The 19,340-nt window shown below is 50.6% G+C and overlaps 1 protein-coding gene across 3 annotated transcripts in view; it reads left to right on the forward strand.

Moving 5' to 3' along the window:
* The first annotated feature begins 1,809 nt into the window (after positions 1–1,809).
* Positions 1,810–19,340, forward strand: part of SH3PXD2A (SH3 and PX domains 2A) — a 259,285-nt gene continuing 241,754 nt past the window's right edge. For 2 of the 3 annotated variants that reach the window (XM_030940384.1, XM_030940379.1), the window contains exon 1: positions 1,810–2,326. In XM_030940384.1, coding sequence (XP_030796244.1) covers positions 2,255–2,326 — 72 coding nt within the window. In that variant the 5' untranslated portion in view covers positions 1,810–2,254. Of the gene's footprint in view, positions 2,327–7,263; positions 7,281–19,340 lie in introns of those variants that run through there. The other variant, XM_030940380.1, reaches the window with a different exon arrangement.

A 19,340-nucleotide genomic window follows, 5' to 3' on the forward strand; every position in this document is an offset into this window, starting at 1 on the left:
TGGGCCCTCTCTCCTACGAATTTCTCGTGTTCATTGTGGATCTGGGTACAAAAGAAGGGTAATAAGGAAACCACTAGAGCTATTTTAGGTGAGCTGACTGCTTTGATCCACAAGGGGACCCAAGGCAAACTAAACCCCCTCCTCTTCTTCCCCCTACAACAGCTAAACACCAGCTCCCCTCACTGATGGCTTTTCAGGCTATATTAGCACTTCCAGAAGACTTTGCCATCCACAGAAGATGAGTTACCCAAGAGCCATGATGAATCTCTATATCACAAACTCACAAGCTGTCTTGATCCATCATCAGAGAGGACCTGGAGCTGGCCAGCACCCTCCCAGGTTCTGGAGCTCAATGCAGAGGATTCGTTCCAGGTCTACCTCTCATCCTTTCAGGGAATAAGCCTTGCTCTTGGAGGTAATGCCCTGTGCTCCCATTTTCCCATCAACTGAGCAATATTACCAGGTGCACCTTCCCCAGGACTCCTGCTCCAACATTCACAAAAGTTTTCTATCATCTTCTCTGACCAAGAAGCTCTGGCCTAGTCCCAAGATCTCTCACAGTCTGAGCACCCTAGGCTCATCCATCTTTTTAAATTTTTTTTTCTTTGTCTTGTGCCATCGTTTGGTGTCCTGGCGCCCTTCCCCAGGAAGGTTGGAGGAATACTGGGTTACTCTGTATGGAGCAAATGTGTGAATAAATAAAGCCTTAGATTTGTGCTTGGGTTCTGATAGTCTAGAGGACGCACGGAAGAAAGTATTAATGCAGTTAGGTCATAAAATTATTTGTCCTCATTTCAGATGTTTCACATGGGTCCACAGTCACAAAGCTTTATTGTGATTGTGAAACAACTGGAGTAGTTGTGAAAACACTACCCCTTTAAATGTTTGAAAGCAGAATGGGAAAAAAATATTGAATCAGAAGAGGGGAAGCCACATTGAATTAAGTAGTAACTGTGCTCCAAGTCCAAGGCCCACGGACAAGTGGCTTGGAAAGTGGGTTTTCCAGACTATAGGGAGGGGTGAGAATGCCAGAGCCTGGGGCTCATGGTGAGCTGGCCTCCAACCGGGTGGGTTTTCCCACCATTGTATGCTTCTTTCCCTGTCGCCAGCCTGGGGAGGGTCCCCAGGGGAGCCCTGGGCTTAAGGCAGTAGTGTTATGCAGAGTCTGTAACTTTGTCATTGGTAAATGATGTCACAGGGTAGGTACACAAGCCCAGATCGATGGATGACCCAGGCAACGAATCGATCACATTTCCGGGGAGAATTCACCCTTTATGACCTTCAGAGGGGCAGGTGGTTCGTCCAAAGAGGCTTTGGCTTGAAGGATTTAAAGCTGGCCCTTTCCCCATTTCCATCTCCTCTTCGGGGGCCTGGGCAGTAACAGCCGGGTAATAAACTACTTCTCATTAAAGAGATCTGGGGGTGGAAGTGGTAGGGGGACATAAAAGTGGGGACAAAAAGGCACAAATCCACTCTCAGGCGGAAAGCCAGGATGGGGGCGCGCTGGGCTCACTTTCCCCGTTCCCTCTCCCCGCGAGGCCACCTTGAGTTTTTGTGCCCGGAGAACTAGCCCCGTGCCGCACCAGGCCGCAGGCTGCGCGCTGGGCTCGGGGGGGGGCTCGTCGGCCCGCCCCTGCCCCTGGGGCCGGGCTGCAGCCCCCTCCCCGTCGCCCCGAGCCCCTCCCCCGGCCCGGAGCCCCTCCCCCTCGCGCTTCCCCTCGCTCCCCTCCCTCCCTTCCCTTCCCTTCCCTGCCTGCCAGGCCCTGCCTCTGCCTTCTGCGCCCACAGCCTCCGCCAGCGCCGATCCCCCCGGAGCCCGAACCCGAGAGCGGCGAACGGGCGCCGCCGGCCCCTCCCCAGGGCGCTGACAGCAGGCTCCGGGGCCCCCGCCCCGTCCCCTCGCCGGCGGGACACACCCCCGCCCCTCCTGTGCTCCGCCAGTTCCCGCCGGACCCACCGGGCGGCGGAGAGAGCGAGCGAGCGAGCGGAGAGCGGCGGCCGCGCGGGAGTGAAGGGGCCCTCGCGCGGCAGGCCGGCGGGGAGACCCCCGGGGCGCACGGAGCCCGCGCACCCTCCGGGACCCTCCCCCGTCCCCAGGCCCGGACCTGTGGGCGCCGGGAGTCCGGGCAGCGTTCGGCGCGCCGGGCCGGGGTGGCGGGCGGACCCGGGACCCGGGCAGCTGGAGAAGGAGCCGGAGCCCGGCCGGGATGAGAAGGTGACGCTGCCGGGGGCGCCACTCGCGTTGGGGGGGACGATGCTCGCCTACTGCGTGCAGGATGCCACCGTGGTGGACGTGGAGAAGCGGAGGAACCCCTCCAAGCACTACGTGAGTACAGCCCCCGCCGACCCTGCGGAGGGTTGCCCGAGGTACCCGGAGGGCCCCGGATGGCCCCTCGCCCCTCCCCGCTGTGAGGTCCCGGAGCTAAGCGCCCACTGGGCACCCCACAGCCGTGGAGTTTCTTCGCAGGGCTGTGATCTCCAGGGAAGCCTCTTCTGTCCTTCCTCCTTCCCCCTCCCCGGTTTCTTTTTTTGGCATTGGAATTGGCAAGTGGCTGCCCTTGTCTGTTACAACGGTGAAGTCATCTGTCCGCCTTTGATGGATGGTGGGGGGAGCTTTCGTCAACCCCTCGCGGAGCAGCCCCGTCGGGAAAGCGCATCTCCTTGGCCCTCCCCAGGGGCCCTGGGCGCTCACGCTCACACAGCCCGAGATGCTTTCAGAGCGCGCCCTGGAGAGGGAAGCCTCGCGCCCTGCCTCCCACGCCAGCTCTGTCTCTGCCTTCCTAGGCCTGGGGCAGGGGGCAGAAGGAAGCCGCCGCCCCCGCCCCCCCCCGCGCCCAACCTCCACCCTCCGCGCTGAGCTTTGATTTTCCTCTTAAAGCCATTGTGTCCGTCGGTGTGAGGAGAGTTGTGGCTTTTCCTTTTATCCCTCCTCTGGACGTGACCCTTAACCGGGTTCATTTCCTCTTAAGTGATGCTCCATCTCAGACACGAGGAGGCGAATGTTTGCTGTGGTCTCCGAGGAACCGCCGACTGCCCCTCCCCCTTCCTCCTCCAAACTTAATGAGAAGGGGTTAAGGTTGACTGGGCCAGCTCCAGAGCCTATGTGACAGTTCCCCTTTCATCTCAGCCGGTCCTGTCTTCCCATCCCTCACACCTTAGGAAGTAAACACGGTGTCCTTGACCCCTCTGAGCGTCTGTGCTCCTGTACTTGAGATAGAAGAGACCCAAGCACAGAGGACTGCATGTTATTTGCAAATTGGGTATTTAGAGGAGCAGTTTGAAGGCTCAAAGCATTAATCTTAACAGTTAAAACAGGCTGCTGATTGCTGCCCTGGATTGCACATAGATCTCTGAAGTGCCTTTTCTTCCACTGTTGCAAAGGGACTGGGGTTTGTGGCAATGTCAGCCTCGGGCTACTCTTTCTGCCTTTGTCACCAGTGTAGCTCTGAATTTTGAGTTTCTTTACAGCTGAGCAAATACGACTGGGTTCAGATGGGGAGGAGGTAAATGTGGAGGCAAGTTCCTGACCAGGCAGGGAGGTGGGTGCTGTTGAGGCCAATCCCTGACACCCTTAGAGAGTTGTTTGTTTTGTGTCGTCTGGTCCAGCAAGCATTTTCCACTGCTGTTACAAGAAAGGTCTTTTTGGAGGGCTTGGGTCACCAGGTGGTCAACCTGCTCTGTGGACAGATGTCCCTTTGTATATCCCAGGGTTCATTTTTCTCAAATGTTGGAGGCTAAGTTTTAAGGGTTCTCATTTGTACTCCTCGGTTGAGCTTGGCACTGCATTCAACAGATGGCACTCTCTGCTCTGAGACCCAGGCAGGTGCGTTTCCAACTCTGGATTTTAGACGAAACCTCACATTTCAGCTCCCACCGATGGTGCCCAAGGTTGCAGATGCAGGACACACTGGTAACAAACTAGAACTGGGGCCCACTGCAGACAGGGTTGAAAGGCAAGGTTATGTGCTGGGGCTCTGAAGGTGAACGGTCTTGCTCAAAGTCTGGCGCGCAGCCACTAACTAGCCACTAACTAGCACCTTGGGCAAGTTATTCAAACCTCCCCCAGCCTCAGTTTACTCAATTTCAAGTAAGGATAATAATAGTATGTACTTCCTAGGGCTGTCGGAAGAGTTAAATGAGATCATCTATGTAAAGCACTTAGCCCAGTTCCTGGCACGCAGTAAGCTCTTATTAAATGGTAGCTTATTATTGGTGAGATTCTGACTAAGAAAGTATTTTTGAAAAGCAGCTATTAATGGTCTGGCAAAAAGGAAGAAAGATTTTGGATTTTAAGATTGACAATAACTTGTTCTATGTGAAAAATACAAAAGAAGTCCTGTCAGTTCCCTCGAAATGATCATTTCCTTCCTTTTTACAGACCAAGTGTTTCCCGGGACATCTCCGCTTCCCGAGGAAGAATCGATGACACTGTTTGGGGCAGGGAGTGATGTCACTGAACAGATGGGGCCATACAGAGTTCTGAACTAGGGTTCTGGAAAACACTGAGAGGAGAAAGTGTTATGTGTTGTGGAATTGTGGAATGGGCAGAGACCCGAAGACTCATCTGGCTCAACTCCTTCATTTTACCGATGAGGAAATGGAGAGCCAGATTGGGTAAAGTAACTTGTAACACAGCTACTCACAGGACCTCTGTATAACTGGCCTTTTGCCTGTCATGTGGGTTTTTTTCACTGCATGTACCCTAAGTCTGGTTAGGGTTGGTTAAGAGGACAAATATCTGGTGGTCAAAAAGTCTCTACCCATTTGGGGCATTGTATATGTATTAATACATAACATAAGCATCTCCAATAATAGAAAGGGGGAAAGAAAGTAATAGAAAGGGCCTGGTGGGACAGACAGGGGCAGGAGGAGCGGGTTGGGGGAGGCTGCAGCCTCTTTCTCTCCTGGCCCTTGCACGGTGGATACCACACACCAGAAGCTCAAGTGTTGTGGGTAAGGCTCTCTGGTGTGGTCAGCTGGCAGGACATGCTGCACCCATCACCTTTGTGTTCTGGAAACCCTCTACACTGGAGGAGCATGCCTCCTTCCAGCCTCTCCTCTGCTGATGGTGAATTCTGAGTCTGTGGTTTGGTAAATTGCAGAGCAGAGAGGTTTTACGGGATGTGCGTGTCAGCTAGAGCTAGCCGATGAGAGGCCTGGGGCCCTGGCAGGAGGAGCTCTGCTGGCTCCAGAGTGCTGAGAACACACTGCAAAGGTTCTCTCAGGACATTCTGCAAAGGGTTTGCTCATCCCCATGGGGAGCGGGAGCTGCCTGATCACCAAGGGTACGGTGCTTTCAGTCCGTTCATGAAGGCACGCAAGTAGCCTCCATCATGTGGATGGCACTGTCAGCCCTGGCTTCCTTCCTCTCTGCCAGGCCCCTGCTTGAGGTGGGGTTGAGAAGGGCAGGCAGCTGCTACTAAGGTCAGGCTCCCTGGCATGAAGCTAGGCTCCTTTCCTGGCTTTCTGAGCTCTGCCTGGGGAGACCCTAGGTAAACTGGCTTTGACCTCTGACCGCTTGTCCTGAAAATGGTCCTGATGATGCTGGATGCAGAATGCACATTCCTTCATTTGAAAGTTTTTCAGTAAAGATTTGAATTCAGGTCCACTTGATTCTTTGTGCTCACAGGCAGGTATAGGTGTGTATCAATTCATATGGTGGTGGAGAAAAGCTCGTTTATCTAAAACAAACAAGAAATTATATCTATTTGGATTTGGGAGGTATTGCACTTTCACAGTTGTTTTACTTCCTGATTGTTTATTTCAGACAAATACCAATCATGAATGTTCTGATCCTCTGCAGGACTCTTTAGGGAATGCAAATAATAGCTAGTTTAGCAGTTACCATCGATGGTGAAACATATTTAACACTCGTGTTTTCATGTGATTCCTGCAGGTCATTGAATTACCCTAATGTGGGGTAGGTTTTTGGATTCCGTTTTACAAATGAATTAACTGAGACTTGGAGCAATTCACCAACTTGCTTAGGGTCTCGCAGCTAGCACAGGGCAGATCTGGGGCAATGCAGGTCAGGTTAGCTCCAAAGGAGGATGTGGATATAAGGTGGGGCCCTTCTCCTCAATTAGAATCTGGGCAGGAAGGCCAGGCTCAGCCCTGTTCCATGGTGACAGAGCAGTGCAGGGTTGTATTTAGGACTGCCTCACTGTGGAGACATCTACCATGTGCCCTGCAGGTGAGTTCGTGGTGGGCAACGCAGGCGGGTTACTGTGAGGCAGGAGGAATAGAGCAACTTCAGGCTGGTGTCTGGTCCCCAGTAATGCTTGGGCTAATAAATTAAGGGTTGACCCTGTGGAAATAATACATTCTTCCTCTGTTTAGATCATCCCAGATTTTATTCTTGGTCCTGGGAGCTACATGCTTAGGAATTGGCCCCAAACTCATTCATTTCTCTGCCCTTCTTTTTTTTTTTTTCTCAGCCCTTAGATTGTGACTCCTGCCCCACAGGAATGAGAATGTGCAGCCACAGCCTGCAACGGTCTTTTTCAGGACCAGTTCCATTATGGAATGAGTATGGTATTGAGCAGATCAGTGCTTGAATCCTACCTCTGGCACTTCCTAGCTGTGCAACCTTGGGATGTCACTCTGAGCCTCAGTTTCCTCATCTGTAACTTCACAGGGCTTTTGGGAAGTTGGCCTGAGATAATTTGGGGTAAAGTGTCTACCCAGTGCCTGACCCCACCATGGACATGCACCATATACTAGTTGCCATCTGCTGTTCCTGATCACCAAGGCACTGCAGGTGATTAGGACCCAATCGGTGAATCTGAGAGAAAAGGAAAGACTGAGGCAAGAAGAACAGCCCAGTTTTTCATAGTCTGATGGGGAAGTGGGTTACACGCCCCAGGGAAAACCCAGCCTCCAAGAGGAACAGATAAACACAGAGCAGCTGTTCAGACCTGGAGGGGTTCCTGGAACTGAGCATTGGGATCTGGTGGTAGCTTTCTGGTAAGCTGGGAAGAAACAGAGGTTAGGAGAGAAGGAAATAGGTTGCTGTGGGTAAGGGCAAAGTCAAATAGGATCCTAGCCCCAAGGTCAGCACCACACATGGGTTAGCACTCTTGCCTGCATTCTCTGTCTCTCTGTTTCTCTTACACATGCACAAGCATGGGAACGGTTTCTTCTCTGGGGAGGGAAGTGATCGAGGGGTGATTCACAGGTCTGACAAGGCTCTCTGCTCATGGAACAACCGACCACATCCTTCAAGGCCGTTGGAACAGGGAACACAGCCAGCCATTTATCGCAACCCTGTGTCGAGCTGAGTGAGTGCTTTTGGGGGGCAAACCAGGATAGAAATTACCATGTGTGGTGGCAGGCAGAGGGGAAGGGAAGAGAAGGGAAAAATAAACCTATTTGAGGTCAGAGGAGACCGATTCCAGCCCAGAAATACAAGCCCCAGCTGCTGCATTTTCCAAAGAGATATTCCGGGGCCAGCATGAGTTAACTGACCGTGGAGGCTATGAATTAGAGAAGTGTTGTTAGGACTTCTGACTTTGGGTTTGCACAGCAGTTCCCTGTAAATTGCCTTCTAATTGCCTCAGCCTGAGTCACTGACCAGACTATTTCTTGGCCAGAAAAAGTCTAACGGGCAACTATATTCTCTTTTACCTCTTAATTAAACAAAATGAAACAAATAATAGAGTTATACACATGGTAGTCCCACTTACTCCTCTCGAGTTCTGAGAATCCAGGAAAGGGATAGTGGATTAGGATAGGGACCCAGGGGACAGGAAGGACAAGGGGTGTGTGTGGGAAATGAGGTGGAGATTCTGGCTTGGAAATAGGTTCTGAATGAGGGCCAGAGGTGTTCTCTGCCATGACAATTGCCAAAAATAATGGAAGCGCCCAATAGAGTGATCAGGGCTTCCAGAGGCGGATTCCCAGAGCAGCATGCTGCTTCCTGCCTGGCCCGGGCTTCTGCTGCCTGTAGTGCAGCCAGTCACAGGCGGGCAGGTGAATGGAAAGGTCAGGAGCCTAGCTGTGAAGGGGATGGGGGTCACAGGAGGATCCTTCTTATGCCTCTGGGTAACCCCCAGGCAAGTCACCACGTCAGCCCACAGAAACTGAGCCCCTGCTGTGTGCATGGTGCTAGTCAGAGTCTGGCAAGGCTGTCAAGATGCCATAAGAAGGGGGAGAACTAGCATACAAGTACCTACTATGTGCCAGGCAATGCAGAAGATGCCTTTAGAGGCGATTTTACTTGAACCTCATAACAACCCCACGTGGTTAGGTAGGTGTTTTTATCCCCATTCTATAGGTGGGGAAATAAAGCTCGGAGGGTTCGTGTCATTCAACTCAGAGTAATTCTGAGGCAGGGCTGGGATTCTCACCCTGGTCTCTGACACCCTCATCTATGAGTGCCACTTCTTCCCCAGCACAGCTGGCTTGCTGAGAGAGAAAATAACCAGCGAGTCCAGGCTGCACCACCTGAGGATGAGGGGTGCACCTGGGAGGCTGTGTTGTCCCAGAGCACCTGTGTGCTGTATCCCTTGACTGAGCATTGGGATATCCTGGCCCCACCACTCACTGCGTGGGATCCAGTGCAAGTTACTTATGTCTCTGAGCCTCAGTTTCCTCATCAGTTAAAAAAAAAAGAATATATGGGGAAAGTAGGACCTAGCTCTTAGGGTTATGATGAAGATGAAATGAGTTTGTAATTGTAAAGAGCTTAGACCAGTACCTGGCACCTTATGAAGAGCAGCGTAAGTATTTGCTATCACAATCACTAAGTCCTGAAGCTGTTCAGAGGAGGGAGAGCGCTCTGTGAACTGGAGTTTTCAGGGAAGACTGACTGGAGAAAGCAGGCTTCATGATGGGCCTTGAGGTGCAGTTAGGATTTGGCTGGGAAAGAGTAGGATATAGATGGGAAAACTGGGAAAGGGCATTCCAAGAAAGGGAAAAGCAAAGGTGCTGGAGGTGGAATGTGCAAGGAAAAGCTGGGCAAAGCCGAGGGTGGATGAGGGAGAGAAGGATGATAGTAAAGCTCAGGGCCAGCTCTGAAGCCTCCGATGGCAGCAGAGGGAATTCAGTTTATTTTGAAGACACCTTGGAACCTTCCTTTTCTCCCAAGGGCTTGGCAGGGAGAGAGAGCTAGTCATTTTGAGGTCCTCCTGGTGGGCTCCAGGGCTGTTTTTGCGACTGTGTCTGGAACAGAGCTAGGTAAGGACTGGAACCTTTTCCTAGCTCTGCCTGGGGGACTCTTTAGTTGGCCAGCAGAGTCCCTCCCCTCCTGTTTACAGCTCTCACTGCTAGAGATCTGGCTTCCCCATAAAAAGTTGATTGCACCCGGGCTCTTGGGGAGGAAGGGTTGAGGAGGAGAAGAAGAGGGAACAGCAGGAAGTGAGGTGTCAGCTGCTTTGGGTCTTAACTAGCATAGGGCCCTGTATGGGAGGGCCTGATGCAGCTGTGTTTCAGGTGGAGTAATTTCCATCCACACTCCCCCAGTGGCAAGAGAGAGAATGTGCCTATCGTCGTAGGGTCTGGGGGCCAATACCTCACAGCCTGAGGGGAGCCCAGCATGTCTATGTCTTCTGAACCATCCATGCTAATGTTGCCTTTTACTTCAGGATCTCTCTGAACTTGTTTTAGTTTTTTTCTTTTTTTTTTTTTTTAGACAGAGTCTTACTCTGTCACCCAGGCTGGAGTGCAGTGGTGCCATCTTGGCTCACTGCAACCTCCGCCTCCGGGGTTCAAGCGATATGACTGAGGGAAAGAGCCTCAGTCTCCCAAGTAGCTGGGATAACAGGCATGCGCCATCACACCTGGCTAATTTTTGTATTCTTAGTAGAGACGGGCTTTTGCCATGTTGGCCAGGCTGGTCTCGAACTCCTGACCTCAGGTGATCCACCCACCTCAGCCTCCCAAAGTGCTGGGATTACAGGTGTGAGCCACTGCACCTGGCCTGAACTTGTTTTAGTTTTAAATGCAGTGCTTCAGCTGGGCATAGGGGCTTATGCCTGTAATCCCATTGCTTCAAAAGGCCAAGGCAGGGAGGATTGCTTGAGGCCAGGAGCTCAGACCAGCCTGGACAATGTAGCAAGACCCCATCTCTACAAAAAAAATTTTTTTTTTTTTTTTAGACGGAGTCTCGCTGTGTCACCCAGGCTAAAGTGCAGTGGCGCGATCTCGGCTCACTGCAAGCTCCGCCTCCTGGGTTTACGTCATTCTCCTGCCTCAGCCTCCCAAGTAGCTGGGATTACAGGCGCCCGCCACCTCGCCCGGCTAGCTTTTTTTGTATTTTTTTTTTTTTAGTAGAGACGGGGTTTCACCATGTTAGCCAGGATGGTCTCGATCTCCTGACCTCGTGATCCGCCCGTCTCGGCCTCCCAAAGTGCTGGGATTACAGGCTTGAGCCATCGCGCCCGGCCTTTTTATTATTATTATTATTATTATTATTATTATACTTTAAGTTCTAGGGTACATGTGAAAAAATTTTTAAAATAAGCCAAAATAAGCCAAAGTAAGCCAGGTGTGGAGGCATGCGCCTGTAGTTCCAGTTACTCAACAGGCTGAGATGGGAGGATGGCTGGAACCCAGGAGGTTGAGCCTGCAGTGAACTGTGATCACACCACTGCATTCCAGCCTAGGTGACAGAGTGAGACCCTGTCTCAAAAAAAAATTCTAAAAAGCTAGGCATGGTGATGCACACCTGTAGTCCTGGCTACTAGGGAGGCTGAAATGGGAAGATCACTTGAGCCCAGGAGTTGGAGGCTGCAGTGAGCTGTGATTATGCCACTGCACTCCAGCCTCAGTGACAGCAAGACCCTGCTCTAAAAACAAATAAATAAATGCAATGCTTCAAACTACCTCTTCATTTATTTGACCTCTGCCACACTCCCAGATAGTCTAGTAAGCCTTATTCTTAGGGAAAATGTAATAATAAAAATAACAGCTGACCTTTCTAAATGTTTTCTATGTGCTAAGCGTTTCATATGGATGTTCTCAGAACAGCCCCACGCAGCGTGTAGCTCCCACCAGCATCCATACTGTGCAGGTGAGAGCACAAAGGCTCAGAGAGCTCAAATGAATTGCCAGATGCCACACAGCTAATAAGCTGCATGTGGAGAGGCCTGCACTGACCCAGGTCTGCTGGCTCCAAAGCCTGCCCTGTCCCCACAGAGACCCCTTAATGACACATTACACATCCAGGGTGCCTGGGCTCCACGGTTCCACCTGAGGCCTGGTTGGTTGGCTCCTCAAGCCGTGAGATCTTCCACATGTCACCTACCCCTTCTAGAACTACATTTGCCCATCTAGAAAATGGGGCAACTGCTTCTTTTCAGGCTTGCCTTGCAGAGGGGAGGGTGGGTATAAAAGCTGCTTTGGAAAGCACTGAGCCCAGAGATGATAGCTGTGTGAGGGGATCCCTTGATCCCCCAATCTGGGTTCTTAATTATCTAGGGCAGGGATGCTATATAAAAAGAGTTTTTCCTGAGCCCAGGGCATTTTTAAACAAGGTTCACCTGCCCAGCCACCTCGCCTGAGAAGCCTCATAGACAGAGTTGACTCAGGAATACTTAGGCTCCTAGTGACGATCTCTTCTAGAAAACGGCCTCTGGTTTTCCTTGTTTCCAAACCAATAATTTTTTGTGAACAGGAAAAGACAGAGTTGTTCCCAGTCCCATCTCTCCCTGCTGTTACCTGAGCGGAGGAAGTGATATCTAAGTGGCTGAGTTAGCAAAGGGGAAACAGCTGTGGTTTCTGCCCCTCCACTGGGCTGCTTTCTCTGTCCCTGTGCTGTCATTTCCCTTTGGCTGGTGAGGAAGCCACCCTCCCCAAGCCTGGGTGGAGGCTCACGGCTGGGTCGGGGTAGACTCTGTGCGTGTGTGTCAGTGCAGCATAAATTTTGTGGTGGGGCATGTGGGACCATTTAGCCTGTTTCTGGGATCCCTGGAGCATGAACTTCAGACCTGTTGGAAATTGATCACTCTTATCAGATCTGACCACAACTTCAGGGAGTCAGGAGTGGAAGCAATGCCCCATGTTGAGAATGAACTTGCAGGGTGCACCAGGTGGGGTAGGGATTGATAGAATGTGGGCTGGTTTGCACTTTTGCTCATCACTGTGTGGTCCCTTGTAGAGAAGCCACGTTGTTTTCCTTTTTTGAGAAGTACTCTCACTAAAGGAGACCTTGGCCTTTTAGGTGGTGTATTGTATCACCACCATCATCATAGAGCTGTTACAGGAAAGGGGTCCCGATCCAGACCCCCAGAGAGGGTTCTTGGATCTCGAGCAAGAAAGAATTCAGGGCAAGTCCATAGAGTAAAGTGAAGGCAAGTTTATTAAGAAAGTAAAGGAATAAAAGAATGGCTACTCCATAGACAGAGCAGCCCCGAGGGTCGGGTCGCTAGTTGCCCATTTTTATGGTTATTTCCTGAGGATATGCTAAACGAGGGGTGGATATTCATGCTTCCCCTTGTGAGACCATATAGGGTAACTTCTTGACATTGCCATGGCCTTTGTAAACTGTCATGGTGCTGGTGACAGTGTAGTAGTCAGGATGACCAGAGATCACCCTCGTTGCCATCTTGGTTTTGGTGGGTTTTAACTATGTTCTTTACTGCATGCTGTTTTCCTTTTTTGTTTTTTTGAGACCAAGTCTCGCTCTGTCGTCCAGGCTGGAGTGCAGTGGCGCAATCTTGGCTCACTGCAACCTCCGCCTCCTGGGTTCAAGTGATTCTCGTGCCTCAGCCTCCCGAGTAGCCATAAGGCGCTCACCACTGTGCCCGGCTAATTTTTTGTGTTTTTTGTATTTTGTTTTGGTGGAGACAGGGTTTCACCATGTTGGCCAGGCTGATCTCGAACTCCTGACCTCAGGTGATCTGCCTGGCTCAGCATCCCAAAGTTCTGGGATTACAGGCATGAGCCACCACGCCCAGCCTACTGCATACTATTTTATCAGCAAGGTCTTTATGACCTGTATCTTCTACTGACCTCCTATCTCATTCTGTGACTTAGAATGGCTAAATATCTGGGAATGCAGCCCAGTAGGTTTTAGCCTTGTTTCACCCAGCCCCTATTCAAGATAGAGTTGCTCTGGTTCACATGCCTCTGACATAGCTACTACATATTGAATTCCCATTTTGTGCCAGGCATTGCCTGGCCTTTGATTTATAACCTCTGGCCCCAGTGCAGCCATTAAGATATGTATTTTTAACCTTATTTGACTCATATGGAACCTGAGGTTTGGAGAGGGCAGGTAGCATTGTTAAGAAAGCACAAACCCAGGCAGATGTAACCTCCCTCCCCTTCCCAGTCTGTGCCTGGTTTTACACCATCACTGTGTCTTACACACTTGGTCCCTTTTCAGGGCACCCAGGGCTACAGGGGCTTCTGTGAGAAGGTGCCCCTCATGGGGAACTTGCCCTGGTTGCTTTTGCCCATCTAAGTGTTCAGAGCATATAGGGATTGTCCCTGTCCTTTGAAGTGGCTGCTTTGTAAACGCTTTCATGGTAGGCCCAATTCTGACCCAGCGTTATCCCGTTTCCTGATGGCCCAGACCCAAAAGGCTATTTTAAGGGACTTGCCTGTGTGGGAGAATTTCTCTCTGTAACAACAGAGAAGGAGGCCTGGCCGGCCTGGCATGGGGCTGGCAGTGGAGCTCCGAGAGGGTGAAACTCTGTCCTGAATTCTGCCTCCTGGGCTGGAACGGATGAGTTGAGCCCTCAGCACAGTGCCTGGCACCCAGAAGGGATAGAATCACTTCTTGATGAGTGTGAGATTCCCAGAGGTGGCAGCCCAGGGATTTCTGCTGGTTGGAGCCCCAGTGGGCTGGCAAACTGATGCTTCTCTTGCAGAGTTAAGGTCCGTAATAGAACAATGTCTGCACTTTGGTCTCAAGGTGGGATTAATTACTGACTTTAGTCATCACTCATGGGCAACTTGAAGCAAGCAGCCTGATGTTTTTTGTTATTTCTGAACATGGCAGCTCCTAGACAGGGGAAATGGGGATGTCAGGTTAGAGAATGTATGGGTGGAGTCCATTTTAGATGCAGGCACTTGTCTTATTTAATCCCCACAGCAAACCCTGGTCATCATCTGTGTTTTATAGGAGGGGAAACTGAGGCTCAGGGAGGTGCAGCATCTTTGCCCCATCACTGACAACAAGGGTGGGAGCCAGGGTTGCATCCCAGATCTCTTCAGGAACAAAGCCCATGGCTGCAGATGGCTTTGTCCGACAGCTTCTCTAGGGGATGGGAAGCTAGGGAGCTCGTCACATAGGTCCTAGATAAAACTCCAAGGGGCTGGATTAAACCCCAGGTCACCTGGCCATGTGATCCTCCCTCTGAGCCCCTCCCTGAAAGCATGATGTGGTTGGAGCAGATGTTAGGATATGATAACAAGCTTGCTATAGGAACAGATCTGTGCCAAGGTCTGGCCTCTGTTTGCAGGTTCAAATTTTTATTCCCCTTGAACTTTTGCCCACGGCCACTTTTGAAGGCCTGGCCCTTCAGAGAGTTCAGCTGCCAGAGTCTCTACATCTTCCTCTTGGGGATGGTGGATAGCATGGCATTGTGGTAGGGAGCATGGAGGGGTTTAATTTCCTGGTATTTGCAGCCCCATGCTTGCTTAGGCAAAACCAGGCTCTGGAAACCAGAGTAAGCACTAAGAGAGGGACTTGAGTGCCAGCAGTTGGAAGTTGAGGGCAAGAGGATGGGGGCAGAGCATTGGCAGCTGCTGGCATGGGATCTGGCTCTGAAGCTGGCTATGATTCACAGCCCTGTCACTCATTAGCTTATGTCACTTGGCCCAGTTTCTTCACCTCCATGGGCCTCAGTTTCCTAAGTAAAATGGGTGTAGTAATACTATTACCTAGCCCATATGGTTGTTACTCATATGATAACTGTTCCATAAATGGCACTATTGCTGTCACCGTCGTTATCATCCTTCTTGATTTTGCTCCGTTTCTGTCATCTCCTGGAAACTTCCCTGACCTCTCATCTTACAATGACATTTCCGTCCATGAATTTTTATAATGTTAATTGTTTTACATCTCATTTAACACTTACCAAGAATGACCTTGGATTGTTCAGCCTTTGGCAAGCTGATACTGACTCATGTTCATTCATGTATTGTTTCATTCAGTCAATATTTGAATGTTTACTGTGTGTCAAGCACCAGGAGCACAGCAGGACAGATACAAATCCCTGGTCATTTAGAGCTTACATTCTGGTGTGGGAAAGGAAACAGTAAACAAACGACACCCTGTCATTTGCAGCAACATGGATGGAACTGGAGGTCATTATGTTAAGTGAAAGAAGCCAGGTATGGAAAGACGATTATTGCTCTCCTCACTCATAGGTGAGAGCTAAAAAGAGTAGATCTCACAGAGGTAAGGAAGAGTAGACTGGCGGCTACCAGAGGCCAGGTGGGAGGGATAAAGAGAGGTGTTGATTAATGAATACAGAAATAGAGTTGGGTAGAAAAAATACGTTCTAGTATTTGATAGTACAGTAAGGAAATTGTAGTTAATAATTTTTTGCGTATTTCACAATAACTAGAAGAACTGGAATGTTCCCAGTACAAATCAAAGATAAGTGTTTGAGGTGGTGGATATCCCAATGACCCTGATTTGATTATTACACCTTGTATACAGGTATCAAAATATCACATGTACCCCCAAAATATTTATAACTATTATATATCATTTAAAAATAAGAATACAATAAAAGAAACAAAATAGGTCAAGTACATCGTCTGTGAGATGGGGGATGAATGGCGTAGGGAAAACTAAAACCGGGTGAGGGAGACAGGCGTGTTGGTGGTGGTGGGAGTTGCTGTGCTATTTTATAGAGGGTGGCCAGGGACAGCCCCACTGTAGAGGTGGCTTTTGAGTAAGACTTGAGGGAGGCACGGAAGTGAGCCCTGTGGCTATCTGTGGGGAAAGTGGTTGAGGGAGAGGGAACAGCAGGTGCCAAGGCCCCGAGGTAGCTGGTGTGGCCTGAGTGGAGTGAGAGAGGGGAGAACAGCAGGTCATGGGGTCAGATAGGGAAAAGGGTCACGTCGAGCCTTGTATCCCTCCCTGCCCCACACAGCATGCTCTGCTCAGCAGTGAGGACTCATGATGACCTACTGGAGACTGAAACTGGCCAAAACACTGCCAGAGAGGTGGCTTCAAGGACTGCTTGGGGTTTGACCCTGACCCCCTAAAAGAGACCTCCTGGGGAAACACAGTTTCCATCAGTGTCATGGTTAGGAACTCCAGGGCCCCAAAGGCAGGGTACGCACCAGGAAGCCTCACTGGCTGAACGTTAGTTTTGTGCCTACTGTGTGCAAGGCACTGTGTTGAAAGCAGTACTCCAGCTGGGAGCCGGGAGGTGGGGGGAGGGGCGTGAATTCCTGCAAAAGCAGCAACCACCACATCCTTTCATCTTTAATGGCCCCTCCTCATGCTAGCAGAGGGTCTAGATTCAGGTACGTCCTGGATCAGAGTGCTAAATCCCTGGACAAAGGCTTCATTCTACTAAAACCCCTTCTCCCTCCACCTCACACTCCTATTTTTACCAAAGCTTCTAACTTACAGTTGCTGAAGCTGGTTGTTAGAAACTCAAAACACATGTTCCTATCAGTGTTATATCGTAAATGGTGTTAAGATTCTCAAGTCAGCCCACCAAAACTTTTCTCATCCTCAGAGTAGAGTTGTATCCCTGACAACCAGATATCTCTAGTTCATCTACAGCATAGGCTAATATGCTATACCTGGGAGCCTAAACGCTGTGTGTAACCCAGGGAAACTGTCTTCCATTGTTCACAGTGAGAAGGAAACTCTAAGGCTACGTAACAATAACAACCATAACAACAACAGCATGAATGATGTGCCCTCCACTAAGCACATCACTCATTTAATCCTTGCAACAGACTATGAGAAAGCACTATTATGGTCCTTCCTTTACTCGGAGAGAACAGAGGCAGAGAGAGATGCATGAGATGCATTTACCAATGGTCACAAGCTAGGAAGGGGCAGAGCGGGGTTCAGAGCCAGGCAGTGGGACTCCAGAGTCCTTCGTGAAACCTCTTGCTTCCTGGCCTTCTGGAAATCCCGCCAGCCAGCCTTGCTGCAGCCCAGGGTGGTTGTCTTAGACCTTATGTGCAGGACACTTGTCATTAGGTGTTAACAAGTGTCAGAGTGAGGGAACAAAAGCCAAGGGTGGCCAGTATGAGCAGTTTCTCTTTCTTCTCCCAGACAGGAAAAACCATTTGTTTCTGGAACCTGACACTGCAGGGGGTGGGCTTGGTGTATGTGGCTGCCTTCCTGGGCCATTTACAAGTGCAGCACATGCGGCTGGGGAGGGGGCTGGGCCGGGGTGGCGATGTGTTTATTGGTGGAAGCTAGATTAGGGTGTCTGGCAAGATGTTTTTGACACCTAGACCATTCCACTCAGTGAAACCCAACAGGTGGCCAGGCTGTTACTTTAGCTGGAAGCGGGGCAACCTCCCCACCCTGCCCTGTTCAGTTTATTGTTGGAATGAGATGGGTCCTAACCAGTCCTTTCTCTCTATGGCCCCAAAATAAACAGCAGCTGTTGCTGGCGCCATCATCTCTGCCTCTGCCAGTCTGTCAGCAGCCCCAGGCTCTTGCCTGGCCTTGCCCCTTTTGATTTGATGGCACTGGGCATTGGGGCCCTTTAGCTTTGCCCTACGGAGCCTGCCTTGCTGACCAGCTGGTGTGCCCTGGCATGCCCTCTCCCAGGCCTGGTGCCCACTGGCACTGTCCCCTTCGGCCCTGTAGTGAGGCATGTGTGCATGGCGGTTGTAAACTCGGACTCCAGAATCTGACATCCATTTGCCCCCTGGTTCTGCTGCTTAGTTGGTGACTTTGGGGAGGCAGTTTAATGCTGAGCCTCAATTTCCTTCTCTGTAAGGGCAGCTATTAGTATCTGTATCACAGGATGTTGTGAAGATTATGTGGAGGCAGCCAGTGGGAGGCCGACTGCCTGATGGGAATCCCAGCCTTGCCACTCAGGGGCTGTGCAGCCTTAGGGGAGGGACTATGTGGCCTTGGGGGAGGGGCTGTTGGCCTTGGGGGAGGGGCTACAGCTCTGCACCTCTGTTTCCTCATCTGTAAAATGTTGATAATAAAAGCATCTCTCAGGCTGGTGATGAGGATGGCATGGGTTAATTAACGTAAAACACAGAAAACACTCAGAATACTGCCAGGCACAGAGCAAGAGCTCGGGGACTGGAATAGCATATGCTCTCCCTGTCAGAGAAGGCAGAGCACCCCCCAAAAGAATCCTTCGCATGTGCATGTCCAGAGCTGATACAATTGCTGTTCTCCTGACCTGACTTTTGAGTCTGTACTACCAGGCTAATTTGCTTGGCCTCGTGTTGAACTTGTGATTAGAACTTCCTTCAGGGTTTAGGGGTGGTGGTGGAGGTGGTAATGAAAGAGGATGGAGGCATGAAAAAAGAGAGTTGGGATTTCTATTCTACTTGTTAGTGGTTCTGCTGATGTAATGTAAGAAATGGAAAAAAGATTATGTCCATGGCCAAGGGCTGCCTTCAGAGCTGGTGAGCAGATCCCACGTGGGTTTGACCATTTATCTGTGCTGATGTGCATGCCCCAAGATATTCTCCTAGATCTGTATGTATGTTGATATTCTGGACACCCTCCCTGTGGGCTGGCAGCTGGGGCCAGCTCACTTTGGCCTCTCCCTGGCTCTATACTCTGGGAAACTCTTGCTATCTTTGGCTGATCCGTGCTTTTTCTCTCCATTTTGGAAAGATTGTACTGGGAAGCCCCATTAGAACATCCAAATGGAAAAATATTTATTCTCAAAAAGAAAAAAAAGTCGTTGGCCCCGATTGTGTTGGGCCATAGTGCCGGGTGCCACCGTGGGCACACCGATGCCTGGTAAAGATCCCCCACTTAGGACTGAGCTGTTACATGGTCTCCCCAGGAGCCTGGTCCTGTAGGAGTGGTGGCTACCCGTGCTGTTTCGCCTCCCTGGCCTTTGTCAGTCCTTGTCCAAGGAGAGAGGGCAATGGTAGCTCCATTCCCAACATTTGGGGTGCTGCCTTCTGACACATAAGTGAAGAGAATGGTCTGAACCTTAGCGAGGAAAGCAGCAAAGTAGTTCAGAGTGGGGGTTCTGAAACCAGACTGCCTGAGTCCAAATTTCTGCTGTGCCATTTATTGCTGTGTGGCCTTCGGTGAGTCCCTTACCCCGTCAGTGCTTGGATTTCCTCTTCTGTAATATGAGGATAATAGTACCTTCCCCATAAGGTCATTAGGAGGATTAAATGCCAATGATGGCAAAAGCCCTGCTAAGGTGCCTGGTGCAGAGTCAGTGCTCCATGTTCCTGCCGTGATTTGCACCCAC

Source organism: Rhinopithecus roxellana, chromosome 11 (genome assembly GCF_007565055.1).
Source record: "Rhinopithecus roxellana isolate Shanxi Qingling chromosome 11, ASM756505v1, whole genome shotgun sequence".
In the NCBI taxonomy this organism is placed as follows: domain Eukaryota; kingdom Metazoa; phylum Chordata; class Mammalia; order Primates; family Cercopithecidae; genus Rhinopithecus; species Rhinopithecus roxellana.